The sequence below is a fragment of the Pinus tabuliformis genome, chromosome Q (assembly GCF_031772625.1).
Source record: "Pinus tabuliformis cultivar Carrire ecotype Pingquan chromosome Q, CPIR1, whole genome shotgun sequence".
NCBI lineage: Eukaryota > Viridiplantae > Streptophyta > Pinopsida > Pinales > Pinaceae > Pinus > Pinus tabuliformis.
In genome coordinates, this window is record NC_142296.1 from 1,031,681,560 (window position 1) to 1,031,700,126 (window position 18,567).

The 18,567-nt window shown below is 38.2% G+C and overlaps 1 protein-coding gene across 1 annotated transcript in view; it reads right to left on the reverse strand.

Annotated features, from left to right (window-relative positions):
- Positions 1-18,567, reverse strand: part of LOC149223013 (DNA-directed RNA polymerase 1B, mitochondrial-like) — a 227,143-nt gene that overhangs the window by 132,929 nt on the left and 75,647 nt on the right. Inside the window, exons 7-11 of the mRNA XM_089385713.1 lie at positions 18,278-18,395; positions 17,917-18,030; positions 17,609-17,740; positions 17,088-17,504; positions 16,829-16,879 (exon numbers count right to left, since the gene is read on the reverse strand). Coding sequence (XP_089241839.1) covers positions 16,829-16,879; positions 17,088-17,504; positions 17,609-17,740; positions 17,917-18,030; positions 18,278-18,395 — 832 coding nt within the window. The remainder of the gene's footprint in view (positions 1-16,828; positions 16,880-17,087; positions 17,505-17,608; positions 17,741-17,916; positions 18,031-18,277; positions 18,396-18,567) is intronic.

An 18,567-nucleotide genomic window follows, 5' to 3' on the forward strand; every position in this document is an offset into this window, starting at 1 on the left:
ATGCCATCCATAATAATGGAGAAGCATCCCTTGGGTTACCCTGTGAGGTTTTCCATATATGTGTGTGTATATTATTTTTGTTACGTAATATTTTAGGTCCACATCTCACTTCAACATTACAAACAAATATGACAAATTATACAGCAAGTTATCCTTTTCATATTGGCAGTGGTATGATTTGATGTGCAAGTAAAAAGCAAATTTCAGTCGCATAATTGTCACTAGAAGTAGAATATAAGTAGCAGTTGGAGTAACATGCGAGGCAGTCTATGCAAGATTTTAAGTGATTTAAATCATCAACAGATGCAACCAACAGTTTTGCATTGTGACAACAAAGTGCAATAAAAAGGACAAAGGATTCAGCTTTTCCTTCAAAGACAAGGCACATCAAGGTTCAACATCATTATATCGTAGAACGAGTATTGAAAAAAAGAAATGAATTGACTTTTTTCCCTCAGCAAATAGAAATCAAGAAGTTCAGAGCATTTTTGGAACTTATGCAAAATTAATTAAAAATCAAAGAGGGGGAGGTTAGTTGTTGTAATGTTTATTTTGCCCTAGGGGTTGACCAATAAAGTTAAAATATAAAATCAAGTTATAATATGAATTATGTAATGTTAGGACTAATGTTATCAGAACCGGACTAGTCATTGAAATGGTCGACCCCAAAACCAAGAATCGGATTGGAAGCGGTAAAAAAAAAACAGGGTAAAAAAACAATCAACCAAAAAGTACATAAATATACAAATTTTGGTAAAGGACACATATTCATATGCATCCACATGAATCGAAATCATTATACAAAAATATGCAATTTTTCTCATATATATAGCAATAAGGGTGCATATAAACAAAAAACATTGAGTCCAATCCATCTCTAAACCAAAAATACATCAAGAAAGATTCTCTAGATTGCCTCCAGAGTCCAAAAGAAATCATGCTACAACAAATGCCTACATATCAACAAAATCATTACCTAAATTGGGATCCTCATCATCAATATCACCCTCTAAGCATTAAAATAACAGAGAAAAAGCTTAACATATCAAATCGAGATTTTGTTTGGGTGACAGGTACATTTTTACTATTGTTGTAATAGAGGAGTTTAACCATCAACCATCTAGAATCTAGATTCCTCTCCTATCATCTAGCCTTTGCCACTACTTCGATTCACTAGGGATATTAGTCAACATTGACCAATGATCAAACCGTCTAATCCAAGCCTTATAATATGGTAGAAAAATCTTAAAATGCCTAATAAATGATTTTGACTTGAGTGAAGGGTGCATTTTTGCAAAGGCCATGACAAAGGAGTTTAACAATCAACACGAGCAACATTGGGGTACATATAGGGCTTGGTGCTCTTGATTAAATCAAAATACCAATCACACACCCTCATACATGATATAATCTAATGAAATCCCACAATCTCATTAATCCTGAAATCCTAACTGTTAAGTCTACTGAATTTTGATTGGGATATGAGATTATATTTTCTTCATCTAAAGTCCGATGAGGTAGCAACCACTCTCAAACATCCCAAGCCATTTCATGGTAATGTTAAAAATTTAAGTAAAAGGATGAAAATCAAAGATAAACGAGAATGTCACTTTTACTTGAGGAATCTAACATTACCATTAGGGAACATCTAGGAAGCGTCTAGGGAGCACCAAGGGGGCACCTTGAGAGTGTCTGAAAAGCGCATTTCCTCATATAATAGTTCAAAAATTCCAAAAAAAAAGCCTTGCAAAACCATGTGAGCAGTTTTCAAAACCGTGGCAGAATTGTGGTTCAGGCCTGCAGAACCATTTCGAAACCGCAGTTCAGGCCCCACATGATTCCAAAAGTCCAATAACCACAATAAAAGGGTGGAACCACAGTTTCGCTTGAGAATTGCCAGGGGATCTGTTTAAGACGTGAATCTGCCTCTTGAATTAGGGGGGATGGTTCCTGCAACATTAGTTAGGACATGTATGTATTCAGTATTAAGACATGTTATTAAGTTGTGATAAGGAATTCATCATGGAATCTATAAAACACTTTTGACACTCCACATATTTTCCAATGTGTGTGTATTATGTTTAGCAATTGATGATTTGACATGCTCTTCATCAAACAAGCTAAATATAGATTATATAGTACAATGACATAAGATAACTTTATTAATGTCCAACAAAAGACCATAGAAGTGTTGGGAAATCAAGGGCAGCGAGATTATGGTGATTTATCTTACTTTGATAAATGCTTGTGATGTTCTTGTACTTATCTTGATATACTTGCATTTAACTTCTTGTCTTGACTACCAAACAATGAAGATCAATAACACAAGAGGACACAAAAAGTAGGCTACAAGCCAGGGCTAAAACCTCTCCTCTTGAGAGGAAAACCCACAAGAACTCTTCTCTTCTTATAGAATCTTCAAATGACGAGTTCCAAGGCCTAAGACCCTTGAACAAGATTCCTCCAAGACCAAGTCAAACCTCTTCTTGATGAACTTGTTATTCACCAAGTCAACCCAAGTCAAACTTGCCTTCTAGCAGCTACAACTTGTCCTTCGACCAAAATTTCGAACCTCCAACTTTTGGCCTAACTGCAGAAACCCTAGTTTCACACGTGTGAGAAAAGATTGTGAAATTTGAATTCTTTCTCCTTGGCTTGGGGTACGTATCCTTCCTTGATGAATCGGCTTGCAAACTAAATCTTGTTGACCCCAACTTTGGGCTACTTAAGGTGGTTGGAATTTTTGTTATGTAGCAACAAAATGTGCCCTGGTTTCCCTTGCACGTGTGAGAAAAGGTGGCCCAAAAACTCAGATTTCAGTTTATCTTTTTGTCTCATTGTTTCTCCTTCTTCGCTCCCTTTTAGCTCTCCTTCTCTTCCTTGATCGAACTTGTTGGATCCTTCTTGATGATGTCGAGTCATTTTCTATATATAGGCTTCTCATGGTAGTCAAATAGCCCTTATGAGGCTGACTTCTCACAGCCAGGCCAACTTGTCTTATAGTAGGCCGACTTGTACTTGGAGGAGGACATATGACTCTTTTTTCACTCTAAATAAATTTATTTTACGTGATACAAAGTGCTCAATGGGGTCTTTCATATATGACAATGAATCAATTGATTTCTTGACTCTATGACAAATCCTATAAGCACACAATGGGTTATTGACCTATAAATAAATTGAATTTGAACATGAAACCCATGCTACATAAATATTAATAATAATATTTTTTCTTTCTTTTTACAATATACAAGAATCAGGAGTACATTTCATATTTGTGAAGACCGAACCTAGTTACATACTTCAACACTCCCTCTTAACCAGGGAGGTATTCATAATAACTACAAGGTACTTGGACATTCTCATACTGAAGAATTCTCATAAGAAGAGTCGGATTGGTAAGTCATCTCATAAGCTATTTATTCAGCTTATATCAGTGCATCTCATCATATCAACCAACATTATCACATAGCAAGGCCTTGACTAACAATGCTATCTCTCCACAAGATTAGAGCAAAATGTTGGGGAGAGCAATGATTTATAGATACCTTCATCATTGTCTCTCGAGGCGCATACCCCATCCGGATGTTCACAAGGTATGTCCTTCTAGGACTATTCCAATCTTGGATTTACACATCCTCGTGGAATTTCCTCTTCAACTACTCTTACCTATTGGATGCCTTACCTCATCCTCAAAGAGTATCGGAATTCAGATGCTTACCCAATCCTCCATTCTTTCTTCATAGCATGAAGACAAGAATGATGTGTCTATCTCTCCCTCTCAACTAGGGAGGATCTACTCATTCCTATAAAAGGAATATACCCAAGCTCCCTCTTAACTAGGGACTTGTTACCAACAGCAACTATCTGCTCTTTGGTGGAGATCATGGTACTATCAACTGCTTGTAAGGCTCCTCCTTTCGGCATCATGTCATGAACTTCAACTTCTTCATCATGGAACCTACTTCTTCATATGGCATCGGCCATCTTCTCCATCACTTCCTTTCAACAAAACATAGTGTTGAACCAATAGTCATGTCATCCTTTTCTTCATCGAGAAGTGACCTTCTAGTCCATATTTGGCTATCCTTCATACAACTACCTCTTCCAAGTCATGTTTCTTTCAAGATCTTCCATCCAATCACATGAGTACAAGTTGTAGGTGACTTTCTACAACCCTCTTTCGGTAGCCCTGTTTCAACCCAACCAGAAATTTAAAAAATCAAAAATAAACATTAAATCAAAGTTACACATGTATGAATCCATCTCCAAGAAGAAGCTCAATGAATATGTATCTCCAAAAGTACATCAAAAACCCCTAGGAACCATCAGCAAACTCCAATAAATGTGATAAAATCACAATGTGGAATATGATATAGTATGAGGCATAAGAAGGTTCTCATCGTGGGTTGTTGCAACTCTTTTATGAAGTTCAAGATTCTTGCCATGACTATATCATGGTCTTCATTCTAATTGATTTGAGAGAAACTAAACATTGAATAGGAGAGAGGATTGGCTTCCCTAGATTGTTCTTTGTTTTCCTCATATTATTCTATTCACAGAGATAGGTTGGCATAGTTGTGTCTATGGTAGGTTGACTACATGATAGGTTCTCAAAAATCATTTATGAATTTCAAGATTATCCATGACTACATTGTGGTGTTCAATCCATTTGATTTCAGAGAGACAAAAGCTTGAATGGGTGAGAGGACCAACATACCAAAATTCGTTCTTTGTTTTCTTCATATTGGTCAAGATTAGTACGTCACTATTTGTTGGAAAATGTAACTAGGTTCGGTCTTCATTAAGGTATTTGACATGTACTTGTGAAAAGAATAAAGAAAAGAATTTTTATTATTGTATCAATGACTTATTAAAGCATGGGTTTCATGTTTAGGAATCATTATATTAGTCAAAGTTCGCATTATGGACTCCTACGATTAATATTGAGTCTATAGAGTCATTGTACATTTAAAGAGACCCTTCTTGGGCTTTCAAATCATGTAAAAGGTTTAGTATTGAGTCAAATATAATTTATGTAACCTCCATATCAAGTCAGATTAGAAGAGATCAAGTTGGCCTAAGGACACCAATTCGACCTCACTTGGAGCCTATAAATAGAAGGAAGTCGAATTCATTTGGAGCATTTCATCTCAAGCTAGTTCGATATCTCTAAGGAAGTTGGAGGAGTGCGAAGTGGGTAAAAGGAAGCTAAAGGAAGTGCGAGTTGGCTCAAGTCTAAGGAGAAGAAGAAAATTGAAATTTTGAAGCTACTCTCTCTCTCTCTCTGTTTTGTGCCTTAGTTTGGGAGATCGAAGTCTTCCAAGTGTTGCTTCTGCCAGTTGCTACCTGATGTCGCAAGTTGTTGCATAGTCAAAGTTGTCAAGGTGGAAGTGTTGCTACAAAGGGGCCGAAGATCTGGAAGGCTTACTTGGTGTGGAGGGAAGGTTTCACAATATGGTAATTGCTTGATGAAAGATAAGATAATAAATAAGTAAAAGAAGCTAACATAACACACAAGTAATTATCAAGAAAGAGGAATCAAACCCTAATCTACTTGCATTGATTTCTCAACACTATTGTACTACTTGTAACTAATTTCTTTTCAGAAATTTGTCTTATATTACTTCATGGAATAAAACTAGTTCCATAGGGTTAACCACTAAATCAACCTCTTGCAACCAGCTTTCCAATTTCTAATGGCACTTTTGTTAGGTAGGAATGAGGCTTGATGTTTTTCTCAATTTAGTGATAATTTTCATTAACCATTGCCTTACAACAATTTCTTCCTTATTTCCCTCATGGATGGTATGAAAATTACACTTAAAGTTGACTATATTGAACACCATCAAAATCAATAACAACATAGAAGTGCCATTTGCACTTTAATTTAAAAGAGGTACGACATTAAGATTATTTTTTAAATGTATGCCTCTCAACTTTCTATGCTCTGCAACTATTAGTCAACTAATGACCAATCTCATGCCTATGTTACTAGGATACGGAAAGGATCCAAATACGGAAATAGATCTGCCAAATTTTTTAGAAGTCAGGATCCGGATAAGGCAACGACAAAAATATTTAATAATATTTTTTTAATTTGTGAAAACATATTCGAAGTTCAAAATCAAAACATTAGCACTGAATATGAAAAAGCATTCTTAAAACACTAAAAATAATATAGAAAAGCTTTTATAGGTTATAGTTTATATTATTTTAAATTATAATTACTTAGCATAATATATGATAGTTTAAATTATAGCTATTAAATATTTAAATATAGGTTAACCATTAAATCATTTTAAATATTTATTTTGACTATATTTATTAAATGTAATATTTAAATTTTAATATTGTAAGTATATTTTAATATTTAAAATGTTAATATAACTATATTTAATAGTTGTAATATTGTAAAATATTTTAATATATGCAATAATTATAATTCAAACTTATTTATATTTATATTTTCTGAATGAATTTATAATTTAAACTTATTTATATTTATATTTCTAAATGAATTTATAATTTAAACTTATTTATATTTATATTTTATAAATGAATTTATAATTTAAACTTATTTATATTTATATTTTATGAATGAATTTATAATTTAAACATATTTATATTTATATTTTGTAAATGAATTTATATTTTAAACTATAATTTAAATTAATTTATATTATTTTAAACTATAAATTATATTATTAATAGTTATTTAAACTATTCAATGTTTATAATTTATATTTTTAATATATCAACTTAAATATTAAATAAACATACCACATTATATATATACTTAAATTATAATTATATTGAATTAAATTGTAGTTATATTATATACAAATAATTATAAACTACATTCTAAAATAATTACAAACTAAAGTCTAAAATTTAAAACATACAGTTTTATTTTTGAACACAAAAATTTAAAACATACAGTATGGGCACGATACATTAAAATATCAAAAAATAAAATAAAATTTAAAATGTGTACATGGAAATTCACGCGTTGTTGTTCCACTCCTTTACACAAGGCAACGCTCCAAGCCCGTTGCCCACACACAGCGCTCTACTGTCATCACCCTCGTGGCCCTCCCTCTTACCCTCGAGCGCTACTGTCCCATCTCCCTCACACAACAGTCCAGTCCCATCGCCCTCACATTCGCTCTCATCGTCCACACTCACAGTCTTCACAGTCTTTGTTGACCACACTCAGTCTCTGTGCTATTTTCCGTGGTTGTTATGTCTCTTATTATAATGGACAGAAGAACAGTTGTATTTAGAAGCTGCCCAAATTTTCCATGAGATTTTCCCCAAACAGACTGCCAAAATGCAGAAAATCAAAAAGTATATCGTGTGATTCCTATTTCATGCATTTATTGTTGCCGGATCCGCCTCCAGAACCACGAAATCCAAGCCTGGGCTAGCTGAAACAGTTCAAAACGGTTTGGAAATTTCATATATGTTCTAGAATCGTATGGCTGGGCGGATCCTCCATGGATCCAGCCAGATCCGCATCTGTACCTGTTTCAGATCCGTGGATCTGCATTTCTGTCATCTGACCCCCACGGATCCAGCCGGATCTGTATCCGTAACTGTTTCGGATCTGTGGATCCGCGTTTCTGTCCTCTGACCCCCACAGATCTGGTAAATTAGTCTCATGCTTTATAAATTCTAGTATATTTTCTTATTATTTCCTATCAATTTTGGTGAAACAGTTGTGATACTACCCTTGTTCTATAATGCACTAATGTTGAATCAACATTGATCTGAATATTCTCAATGAATTAATGTAAAGGTCATTATCAGTCACACTGTACAATAAACTTTGGCCATCCTTAAATTTTTCTATAAAGCTTAATAAGAAAGCTTTGTTGTCTAACCCTTTCTATTGCGCCTCTCAAATAATGAAATTTGAGATGGACTGAAGATTTTATCATGTGAACGAACTTTGAAGCTAAATATCTGACAAAAAATTCTTTAATTTGGGTGCAGTTTTAGCATTTTGGATACACTTAAAATCTAGAATCTTCCAATCAAAACCGATTCCCCCATCCATGAAAACGATCCTTAAAATCGGAACAACAGCCACAACTTCAGCTATGGATACAATTTTTGGAAACATATCCAAAAAAAGAAAATGCCAAAAATTGAATAACCAGATCAGGATTGGCAAACTTGTGAATCCTAGATGATTCAAGTGTGGGTACAAAGCCTAATCCGGTAAATCCAGTAACATTGCTTCCAAAGAATCCAAAGAATAATAGTGTTAAGTTTCTCTTCACTGTGTGGAACTTTTCTGTGTAAGAGTATGTGTAAAAGTTATAATTTTTACTCTTGCATTTGCATCCCATATTAACAATGACCCAAAGGAATAAAGTTAATGAAGACCCACAAAAGTGAGAGAGTCACCCATGTGTAGGATCTAGAATTTGACCATTTTCCTTCTGATCTGACAAAGTTATGTCCAGAAAGACACAACTTAAACTGTAGAAAAAATAACAAACATAGCTAATAGATAAATAAGATAAGATAATCTTCTCTATGTTCAATAAATGACCACAATAGTCGGCCAATGGGGCAAAAAAAATGTACCATTATTGTAGTACAAAGTGGGAATGCCATAGCAGCTCCTAGATTTAAGCTAGCAATAAGAAGTAAATGAAAAAGGTCAAAAAGCAAAAACCCAAGCTCCATAAAGTCAAACAACTAGTCCAAGACAAGATAAGCAAAGATACATGGAAAAAAATGAATCCAAGAGTGAGTACACCATTAAAAAGGAACAAGTCAAGAGATATCATAGTTGGAGGTCAAGGCCAAAATAAAAGGGAGGGAAGACTCCTCCTCTAAGTCCTCAATCACCATTTAGGGCCCAAAGCACCCTCTCTAACCAAGATTCAAGTCATTCGGAGAATGGCTAAGACTAAGGGATCCTGCCACATAATCCCAAGTGACATCCCATAGGGAGCACCAATGAGAGCAACCCAATCACTCCAAACACTCAAGGCAAAAAAGAAGAAACTTTGAATCAATGACTAGTTGTTTGACGAACAAGGGGGACTAGTCTGTCTCTAACTTTGGTACCTCCTAGCATTGTACTATTTACCATTCCTATGATGTCCAACCTAGGGTCTAGGATGAGAACTTAAAGGTTGCTCTAAAAAGGGATGTTTCATCTAGAGGAGGTCGGGAAGAGGATCAAGGCCTCACTACTCCAATCATTGTAAACGTCTTAATCTCAAGTTGTTGCTCACAGCCTTGAGTAGACTAACCAACCACAAACAAATGGATGATCGTCCTCAAGGAGTCTAAACATGGAACTTCAAACCTGAGTTGATTTCTTTCCCTTATATACCCAAAATGAATAGGCTTAGGTTGATGTAGGGATTCCTCCCTAGGCTAGGATAGTATCTTCTTTCTGTTGGAATTTCTAAGTCTAACCCGTTAGAAACCCTTCATGTACTTTTTTATTTATTCCTACCTACTTGTTCTGTTAATTAACAAGTTATTTACCATGTAAATACTAGAAATAAATACAAGTGCATGCTCAACACATTACAGATCATCAACTGAAGGAAACACAAACAAGCACACAAGTGATACCGTTGTTTTTGGACTAATGTCCCTAGAAAAACCCAATGCGAGAAAACCAGTGCAGCTATTTGCGGGTTTGATTTATTAAGCAGAATCTGGGTGCCAAACCCAGCTTACCCAATAGAGAAAAATCTCGGCAATAGCACCTCTCTACTCGGAAGCAGATATTCCAGCTGAAACCCCAAATAAACACTTCGGCAGCTCCACAACTCCAATCTGCCCCACGAAACCCCAGCGTCAGCCTCTAGGGACTGCATCAGCCTCTCTCTGGCCTAGCGTTAGCCCAGCATCACTCTGGCTTAGCCTACGTCAACCTCTAGAGGCACTGCGTTAGCCTTCTGGCCCTCTGCGTCACTACGCAACTCTTGACTGCCTCTGCGTGAGCCCTGGCTAGCTCTGCGTGAACCTTTGGTTGCTTCTACGTCCCTCTCTCCGGCTACTGCGTTGATCCTCCCGGTCCTATCTCTACCTCTCTACCTCTGTATTCACTGCCCCTCAGCTGCAACTCTAATCACTCTCTCAACTTTCTCAGCAAACCCAGCCCCAGAAAGTCGAAATCTTGATCTCTTGGTGTGTTCTCCAAGTGACCCTCCTGTTATACATTTCTCGTTGACAAATCAATGTCTTTTGGACCATTCTAACATAGTTTTATATTAATTCACATTAATATTTTATTTTCCCTAAGTTTGGACTTAGGGACTCCATTAAAAACATTAATTATTTTAATATCTCCAAAACTGTTTAGAATCTGCCCAAACCCTCTCTAGGTATTGGAGATCTCATGTGTCTTAGCCTCTCCACCAATTTTCATGGCTAGAGCACAATCGATGCTACCCCAAATCAACACTCTCTCTTAGCGAGGACTGTGCTCTAGTAATACTCCTCACAGAGCATCACTCTGATCATCCGACATCAGTCCCTGTGTTGATGCTAGGCCTACTGCCCAACATCCTCTGCATTGTTGCATCCTATACTGCTACCCATGGCCCTGCCACTGCCACAGTTGCATCTGTACTGCAACTCCCTCTGCATCTATGCTGCTGCCCATGGCCCTGGCACTGCCACTGATGCATCTGCATTGCAACCCCTCTCATCATGCTGCATCGTGCTGCCCATAGCACTCGCACTAATTGTTGCACTGCAACTCAGTTACTGAGAAGTAAGTAACTGATCTCCCAACTCTGACATCTCCGTCAAGCTAGAAACACTCCTGATGCTGAAGCTCCCTCTGTCACTGACAAGTGCTCCCTCTCTGACCTCTGCGTTACTGTAACAACTCCATGCATCTCGCACCGTTACACACCTCTCTGTGCCATCCTGCACTGGTGCAACACTCCTGAGCCTCTCGCACTGTTTCAACCTACTAGCCTCGCGTTGTCCTAGGAATCCTGCACTGTAGCTCCCTCTGTCGCTCAATCCGCATCCGTCTCTATCGACATCCGCCAGTCCTGCTACTCCTCTTCGGGGATCCCGTAGAAAGGTCTAATCCAAGAGGCAGGTACCTCGAGGATCCTTCCCCTCATCGCCTGTAGTCCATCTGACTACAGCTCGATGTCTCCCCACTTCTTCTGAAGTGGAACATGAGCACTCATGGCACAATCATCGTCTGTCTCCACTTCCTTCTCTGCCCTTGCTAGCACTGCCTTGGTCTCGGAGTCCTCTCCCTTACTCTTCTTCCTTGGACACTAGGTCACATAATGACCCAGCTCCCCACAGTGGAAGCATTTGATCTTGGAGAGGTCCTTCTTCTTCCGTTTCTCCTGCTTTCCCTCAGATGTTAGGGCAACATCTTCCTCCTCCTCCTTCTTGATTTTGATCCCCTTGTCGTTGCTTCTCGCCTTGCTCAACCTTCTGATCTCTTCTTCGCGAAGAGAAGCCCAAATTTCCTCCCAATCTGAAAGGGTCGCCATGCCCAGTATACTCTAGACAAACACCTCCCAGTCTTCTGAGACTACATTTAGGGTTTTTCTCACCATCAATTCTAGATCCGGCGTTGCCCCTATGGAAGTCAGTTGATCTGGGATCTCCTTCAATCGACCAAGGAATGGATCAACTTGTTGTCCCTTCTTCATCTGGTATGATCGCAGTTGATTTTCTAGTAGCATCTTCCTCTGCACGGAAGTATGTTGATACAACTTGGTCAAGGCCTCCCACATCTCCTGTGTCGTGTTCTTCTCGGCTATATGTGGTACTATATGATCCTTGACCCCGTCAAGGATGATACTCATAGCCCTCACCATTACATCCTCGTACCTGTCGTTATCAGCCAAATCAACTGGGATAACTATCGTCCTCAAGGCGAAGTGCTTGACACGATTCTTGTCTAGAACAGATAGGATTCTCGCCTTCTAGTATATGAAGTTTGAGGCTCCGTCCAGTCTGTCCTGGTCTCTTACCTCGTTCACCGCCATCTCACTGCCCTCTACTTCCCTCCTGGAAGTTCTCGGTATGAATCCCTCTAAGCCCCGATTTCCCTCCTGGAAACCCTTCTACCAATGTCGAGATGCCCCCACTCAGATCCTTAGTGCCGCTACACCACTGATCTGGATTTCTTAGCTAGAAACCCTCGATCGCAACTCCCTCCTCCTTGGTCTTGCCCTGTTAGGTATTGTTCTGACTATAGTACCCCACCAGCTCCACTATGCAACTTACCCACAGCATCCTAAACCCTAGCAAACTGAAGGTTAGAGCTCCTAGGCTCTGCACAATCCTGGTACCGCCAAATTAACATCCTCAGCCAACTGTGTCAGCCCTCCTGGCCTCTACGTGAGCCTGCCTTTGCCTCCCTCAACCTCTGCGCTACCTCTTCGTAGCTCAATCTTGATGACACAAGCACTCTGTCACCCCTTGCTGCTACTCTGCTAGGAACAACTTATGTCACTTGGGACAGCTGTTTTCTATTGTTGTTGCTCTACGCGGCTGATGTCCTCCGTTATCCTGTGATCTGCAACCACCCTCTGATACCATGTTGGAATTTCTAAGTCTAACCCATTAGAAACCCTTCATGTACTTTCTGATTTATTCCTACCTACTTGTTATGTTAATTAACAAGTTATTTACCATGTAAATACTGGAAATAAATACAAGTGCATGCTCAACACATTACAGATCATCAACTGAAGGAAACAGAAACAAGCACACAAGTGACACCGTTGTTTTTGGACTAATGTCCCCGGAAAAACCCAATGCGGGAAAACCGGTGCAGCTATCTGAGGGTTTGATTTATTAAGCAGTTTCAGAATACAATCTGGGTGCCAAATTTGGCTCACCCAACAGAGAAAAATCTTGGCAGTAGCACCTCTCTACTCAGAAGCAGATATTCCGGCTGAAACCCCGGATAAACACTCCGGCAGCTCCACAGCTCCAATCTGCCCCACAAAACCCCAGCGTCAGCCTCTAGGGACTACGTCAGCCTCTCTCTGGCCCAACGTTAGCCCAGCATCACTCCGGCTTGGCCTGCGTCAGCTTCTGAAGGCACTGCATCAGTCTTCTGGCCCTCTGCATCACCCATGTTGTCCCTTTGAAGCACTGCGCAAGTCTTAACTACCTCTATGTGAGCTCTGGCTGGCTCTGCGTGAACCTTGGGTTGCTTCTGCATCTCTCTCTCCGACTACTGCGCTGATCCTCCCGGTGTTATCTCTACCTCTCTGCTTCTGTATTCACTGCCCCTCAGCTACAACTCTGATCACTCTCTCAACTTTCTCAGCAAACCCAACCCCAGAAAGTCGAAATCTTGATTTCTTGGTATGTTCTCCAAGTGACCCTCAAGCCTCCTCTTATACTTTTCTCGTTGACAAATCAAAGGCCGAGATTAAGCCCCTAATCAACGGCTAAGATTAGATCTAGCTTGATCCATGTCTTTTAAACCATTCTAACACAGTTTTATGTTAATTCACATTAATATTTTATTTTCCCTAATTTTAGACTTAGGGACTCCATTAAAAATATTAATTATTTTAATATCTCCCAAACTGTTTAGAATCTGCCCAAACCCTTTCTGGGTATTGGAGATCTCATGTGCCTTAGCCTCTCCGCCAATTTTCGTGGCTAAAGCACATCCGATGCTACCCCAAATCAACACTTTCCTTAGGCTGAAGCATGGGGTAAGGCTACCGAGTTGATGGTGGATAGCTTCCCCATTGTTCCTCTAAGCTCTCCTTTTGAGGTTAGGACTTTTCCTCCGAGGGTAGAGCTTGAGAGAGAACACCAACCAGTAAGGGAAGGTGATAGAGTAGATCATTTATAGCACTCATCTTTTGTTACATAGCTTAGCTTAGGGGTTTAGGAATTTTATGATGTCATGCTATAAAGTTAAGTTATGATTATTAGGTGTTAATTAAGTCACATGTTAACAATTCGGTGTTGGGAAAACATATATTCCATGAAACCAACGACTCCCTCTAATTGAGGCTACAATTATGTAATGACTCTCATACATTTTGAATAATGACATCAAGCCAGTTCTTTCTCTCTTACCTACATCATTGTAAATCTGCATTTGTGTATCCGCTTTTCGATAATGCTATCTTTTATTTTCTTTGGGGCATCCAATACCATGAAATTTGAATCCTTTTTTCGCTCCAGCATTGACCGTTAACATGTTTTCCAACTCATGACACCCATCCTTCTATCCTCATCCACACCATCACCTTGTCCTAGTATATCTTGCATTTATTGATGCCATATGTATCCTTGGTATCAATGATTTTGCTCTATAACCAAAATATATTATGATGTTACAATTATTGATGCCGTATTTATCCTCAGTATTAATGCTTTTGCTCTGTGCCCAGATTCTATTATGATGTACACTCCCCTCTCTAAACCTGATTATTCCCACTTCATGCATCTGCCTCACATTTCTGACATCCCTTTGGCCATCATAATGTCAGCGATTACAACATCGAGCTTCCCTCCTAAAGTTGCATATTATACACTTCTCTCTAATGTTAATGCATGTAAGAACCTCCCTCTGAAACAGAAGACACACCTATATAACAGTCTAACAAGGTGGTAAAATTAACATTGTTTTAATTCATTGGGGAGGGGCTGCCAAAGCCTAGGTTTCTTAAGGTTCATATTCTAATTCTCCAAATTTGCGTTTGCAGCTAAACCTGTAGCAGCCATGTGAAGTGTAGTCATTTCAATTATTTCTTCAAATGTGCAGAGGCATGCCCTCATTCAATAATTAAGTATGCCAACAGTATGATGATATACTGTAGTGCAGATACCCTTAGAAAGATTGCCACAAATATTGCATTTTAATTCCTCATAACCACCACTATTTTTCTTGTTATTTGAGAGTTGAGACATGTCATAAACTGTGGCAAAGGTTTTCTACAACTGAAAGGCATTGAGTTTGGGGTTTCCTATAGCTATAGTGGTCTCATTTCAGATTCAACAACCTGGTCATCTCCGTCCATTTCAAAATTCTACTTTGCAAAGTTGTGATCATAGAGAAGAATGCTAAGGACAGAAAAATGCTTGCTGCCAAAAATGAAAATGATTTCAAAATGACAAAAATATTTTCAGTGGAACCTGGATGTAAAAGAATAACTTATTGGTCTGAAGATTAAAACTGCAAACCCAATTTTGTTCAATCTTTTGGCTGCGCAAAACAAAATTTCATTGCTACGCTTTGAATCTCTAACCCGGCAGACAAATAGCAATCTACAAGCTTATAACTTCAAAAAAGGACCCTCTAAAGCTATTGCAGCTGCCCACACTTCTGGACATAGATTAGACTTCAAATGGTGAATGATTTAGATTTCATGCAGTTGACTCAAAATGGCATCAAATCAGTGTTGGCACATTCAGATATTCCTGAGTAAGAAGAGACATCCCGGAGTGACTCCTCTTAAGAAGGGCATCTCCAAGATGTCTCCTGTTTGGATGGGATGCCCTGAGACATGGAGGGCATCACCAACATCCTCCAGGGTGTTCACTCATCTCCAGCACAAGAAAACACAGGAGATAAGTCCTTCAGGGGTGGTAGCATATCTACATGCTTCATAGTTTGTAACTCATTTTTAATCTTGTACCCTCATCAATCATCTTAGACCATCTCACCAAGATGGATGTTAATAGATGTATTCATGAGAAGAACTACAAAAGCAATTTGTATGTGACACAGATCAAGATATAGGATCCCTAACACCAAAACTTCTGCATCCACATCTACATGCCGTCATGACAGACCCGTCTACACCCCATAGAATATTTTGTGGCTATTCTCTAGTTTTAGGATACCTTGGGGCAACTTCAAGTTTGTTCCCATCAACTTTGTAATATGTATAAAGATAAACTGCCATCTTCCAAGAGAGAATTGCACCTATAAACATTCTAACTAGGATCACATGTCTGATCATCATTTCAATTTCATGTGCCCTCTTTATTACATGGTTCTCAGATAGTATCATTGTTTACTTAGAAATTCACATTGTTCCTTGAGTACTTTTATACAATGAAGGCAACAGATGTCTCGTTCCATATTTACAGGAGATTTCATGTTCTTGGCAAAAAGTTCACAACATTAGATCCTATCAAATTGCCAGTGCCTGACTCATCACTTTCTATTTTCAAGTGCTAAACAATTCATGCCACAGGAAGCCGTGTAAACAAGTAAACAACCTATGAAAACAGTCAGCTAATGTGGAATTCCTGTGTCCACCAGCTTTTAACACAAATCTCTTCACCAACATTTTCCAAGATATTACGAAAGCCATGGGTTGACATTGTATTTGACATATCTTTACACATCCAAGTTATCTCTTAATTTATTGTATTTCTTGTGCAACTTGCTTTATGTGATTTTTATACACTGTTGAAAATAACTCTTTGTTGAGACAGATTGGATATTCACAATCCACACTCTAATCAGAGTACTTTCTGTAGTCCTGATGGCCACCCCTACTAACTAATAGACGTTTTACTTAAATTAAAATTCGCATAAATTATACACATTAGAGATGTCCATCTTCGCAAATAAATCTGTCCCCCTTTTGTTGGATTATATGAATGAATTTTTGCAAGCTACTCCATTGAACCACCATAACCAAATGTTGCCATAAGCAAGCTTGCTAAACTCTTTTGAGTCCTCTTTGGCTAGCTCTCCTATTACTAATTAGGCATGTAAGTAGAAATTGTTTGTTCATACCAAAGATTCTAACCTACCCAAGCAAGAGATATAAAAACAAAAGTTGGGAATAAAGATCAATTTGTCCTTTCTTACCGTATCTCTTCCCAAGGCTGCATAGTGCTGCAAACCATTGCATGAGCCATCCTACAAAGGAAACAAGCAATCCATGTAAATTTAAACATGTAAGTATGCAGTATACTGATATAAAATAAGAAATCCCCTCTCTTTCCAATACACTTTAATCAAATGAGCAAGACAAGAAGACATGGTATAGGAAAACAGAGAAATGAAGTCATCAAATCAGATCAAATAAGATAACACTTACTACTCAGAATTATATAAGAAAATTCACCTGATGAACAGGCATATGAGAGATGGAAGTCTCTGGAGAAGAGCTCTTCAATGCATCTGTGAGATCCATACAAGCCGACAAACACTGAAACGGATCTTCAGCTTCTAACCACCATCGTTGCCCTTCAAGTGGCATCTCTGCTGAGTCAATAATATTGTTTATGTTGTCCTCAACAAATGTTAGTCGGCCCTCAAAAGAATATTTGTCTACACCACCACCATATAAGTTGGCCAAATGTATCTTAAGCCAATAAAGCCCCGTCTTTCCTAACGGTCGACCCTCAGCAAATTCTAGAATTCCTCGACATATGTCTGAACCTAGATGATTTAAATATGGATGCATTGGGTAAGCACGCCCTCGAAAATCCAAGTTATGTGGATAGTAAAAAAATTCTTCGTCCTTCATTTTTCTTGCAACCTGTTCCATGGAAAGAACAATAGAGTTGAAATCACATACAATTATCAAAGAATTTATTTAGAAATCTAGTAAGATAGATATAAGAGTATTGTGAAGTATCTTACAGCAAGTTTTAACTCTACATCACAACGCTGAGCGTGCCTCTCACTATTTGTCTTCTTTGCCTTCTTTAAACCCCATTTCCAACGCTTAATTTCTGCTTCATCTTCTGTATCTGGTTTCTCAGGGATGGACACCTGCCAAGTCATTTGCATTTTGTCAACAAGCATGATTGGTGATGCACAAACAGTTCAAATCTCTACATTTCTTATAGTTTTGTCTCAAGTATCTAAAATCATCAATATTATATGATATAAAACATCACAATCCATTTAAAATCACAGTAAATACTGAGAAATGAAAATAAGCTTACATCCTCTCGATCAACCAAGTCTGCAAGGCGACCTCCTCCTGCCCAAAGCCTATCTACCACATCAAGAATTCTTTTATTGATTCTCCATTTTGTTGAGCCAAGTATATCCAATGCCTGCAAAGAGAAAAATAATCTCTTAAATAGAGCAACAAAGTGCTGAACTTCATAAGGTGATCAAAACCATAGCTAATCATGATTTAGTATGTTGTCTGAAACATGCACAAATTAAAGCCTAAAGTGAAATGAACATCTAACACACCTTAAATTCTTTTTACAAACCAGAGGGTCAACCATGCTTCACCTTGCATTCAAACTATGTCTAGTAATTGAGCTACGCAACAATAATACACTAAATCCATACCTGATATACTCTCTCTACCTGGCACTTTTGAACTTTCTTCATTGCCTCTCGTTGCTGCTTTGCCCCATGTGTGCGCATTACTTGGGAAGGCAAGATTAAATAACCTCCCTTATCATACCTATAATGAATTAGAGTAATTGCTCTTAATATCATGCTCCTTTCCAAAAAAAACAGCAAACAAAAAAAAGTTATGTATAGCATTGATTACCAACAAAGAGAACGGAACAAACTCAAATTAGTGTCAAATTTTCCGAAGACCCTAGATGACTGGTGCCTTATGTTTCTCTTAA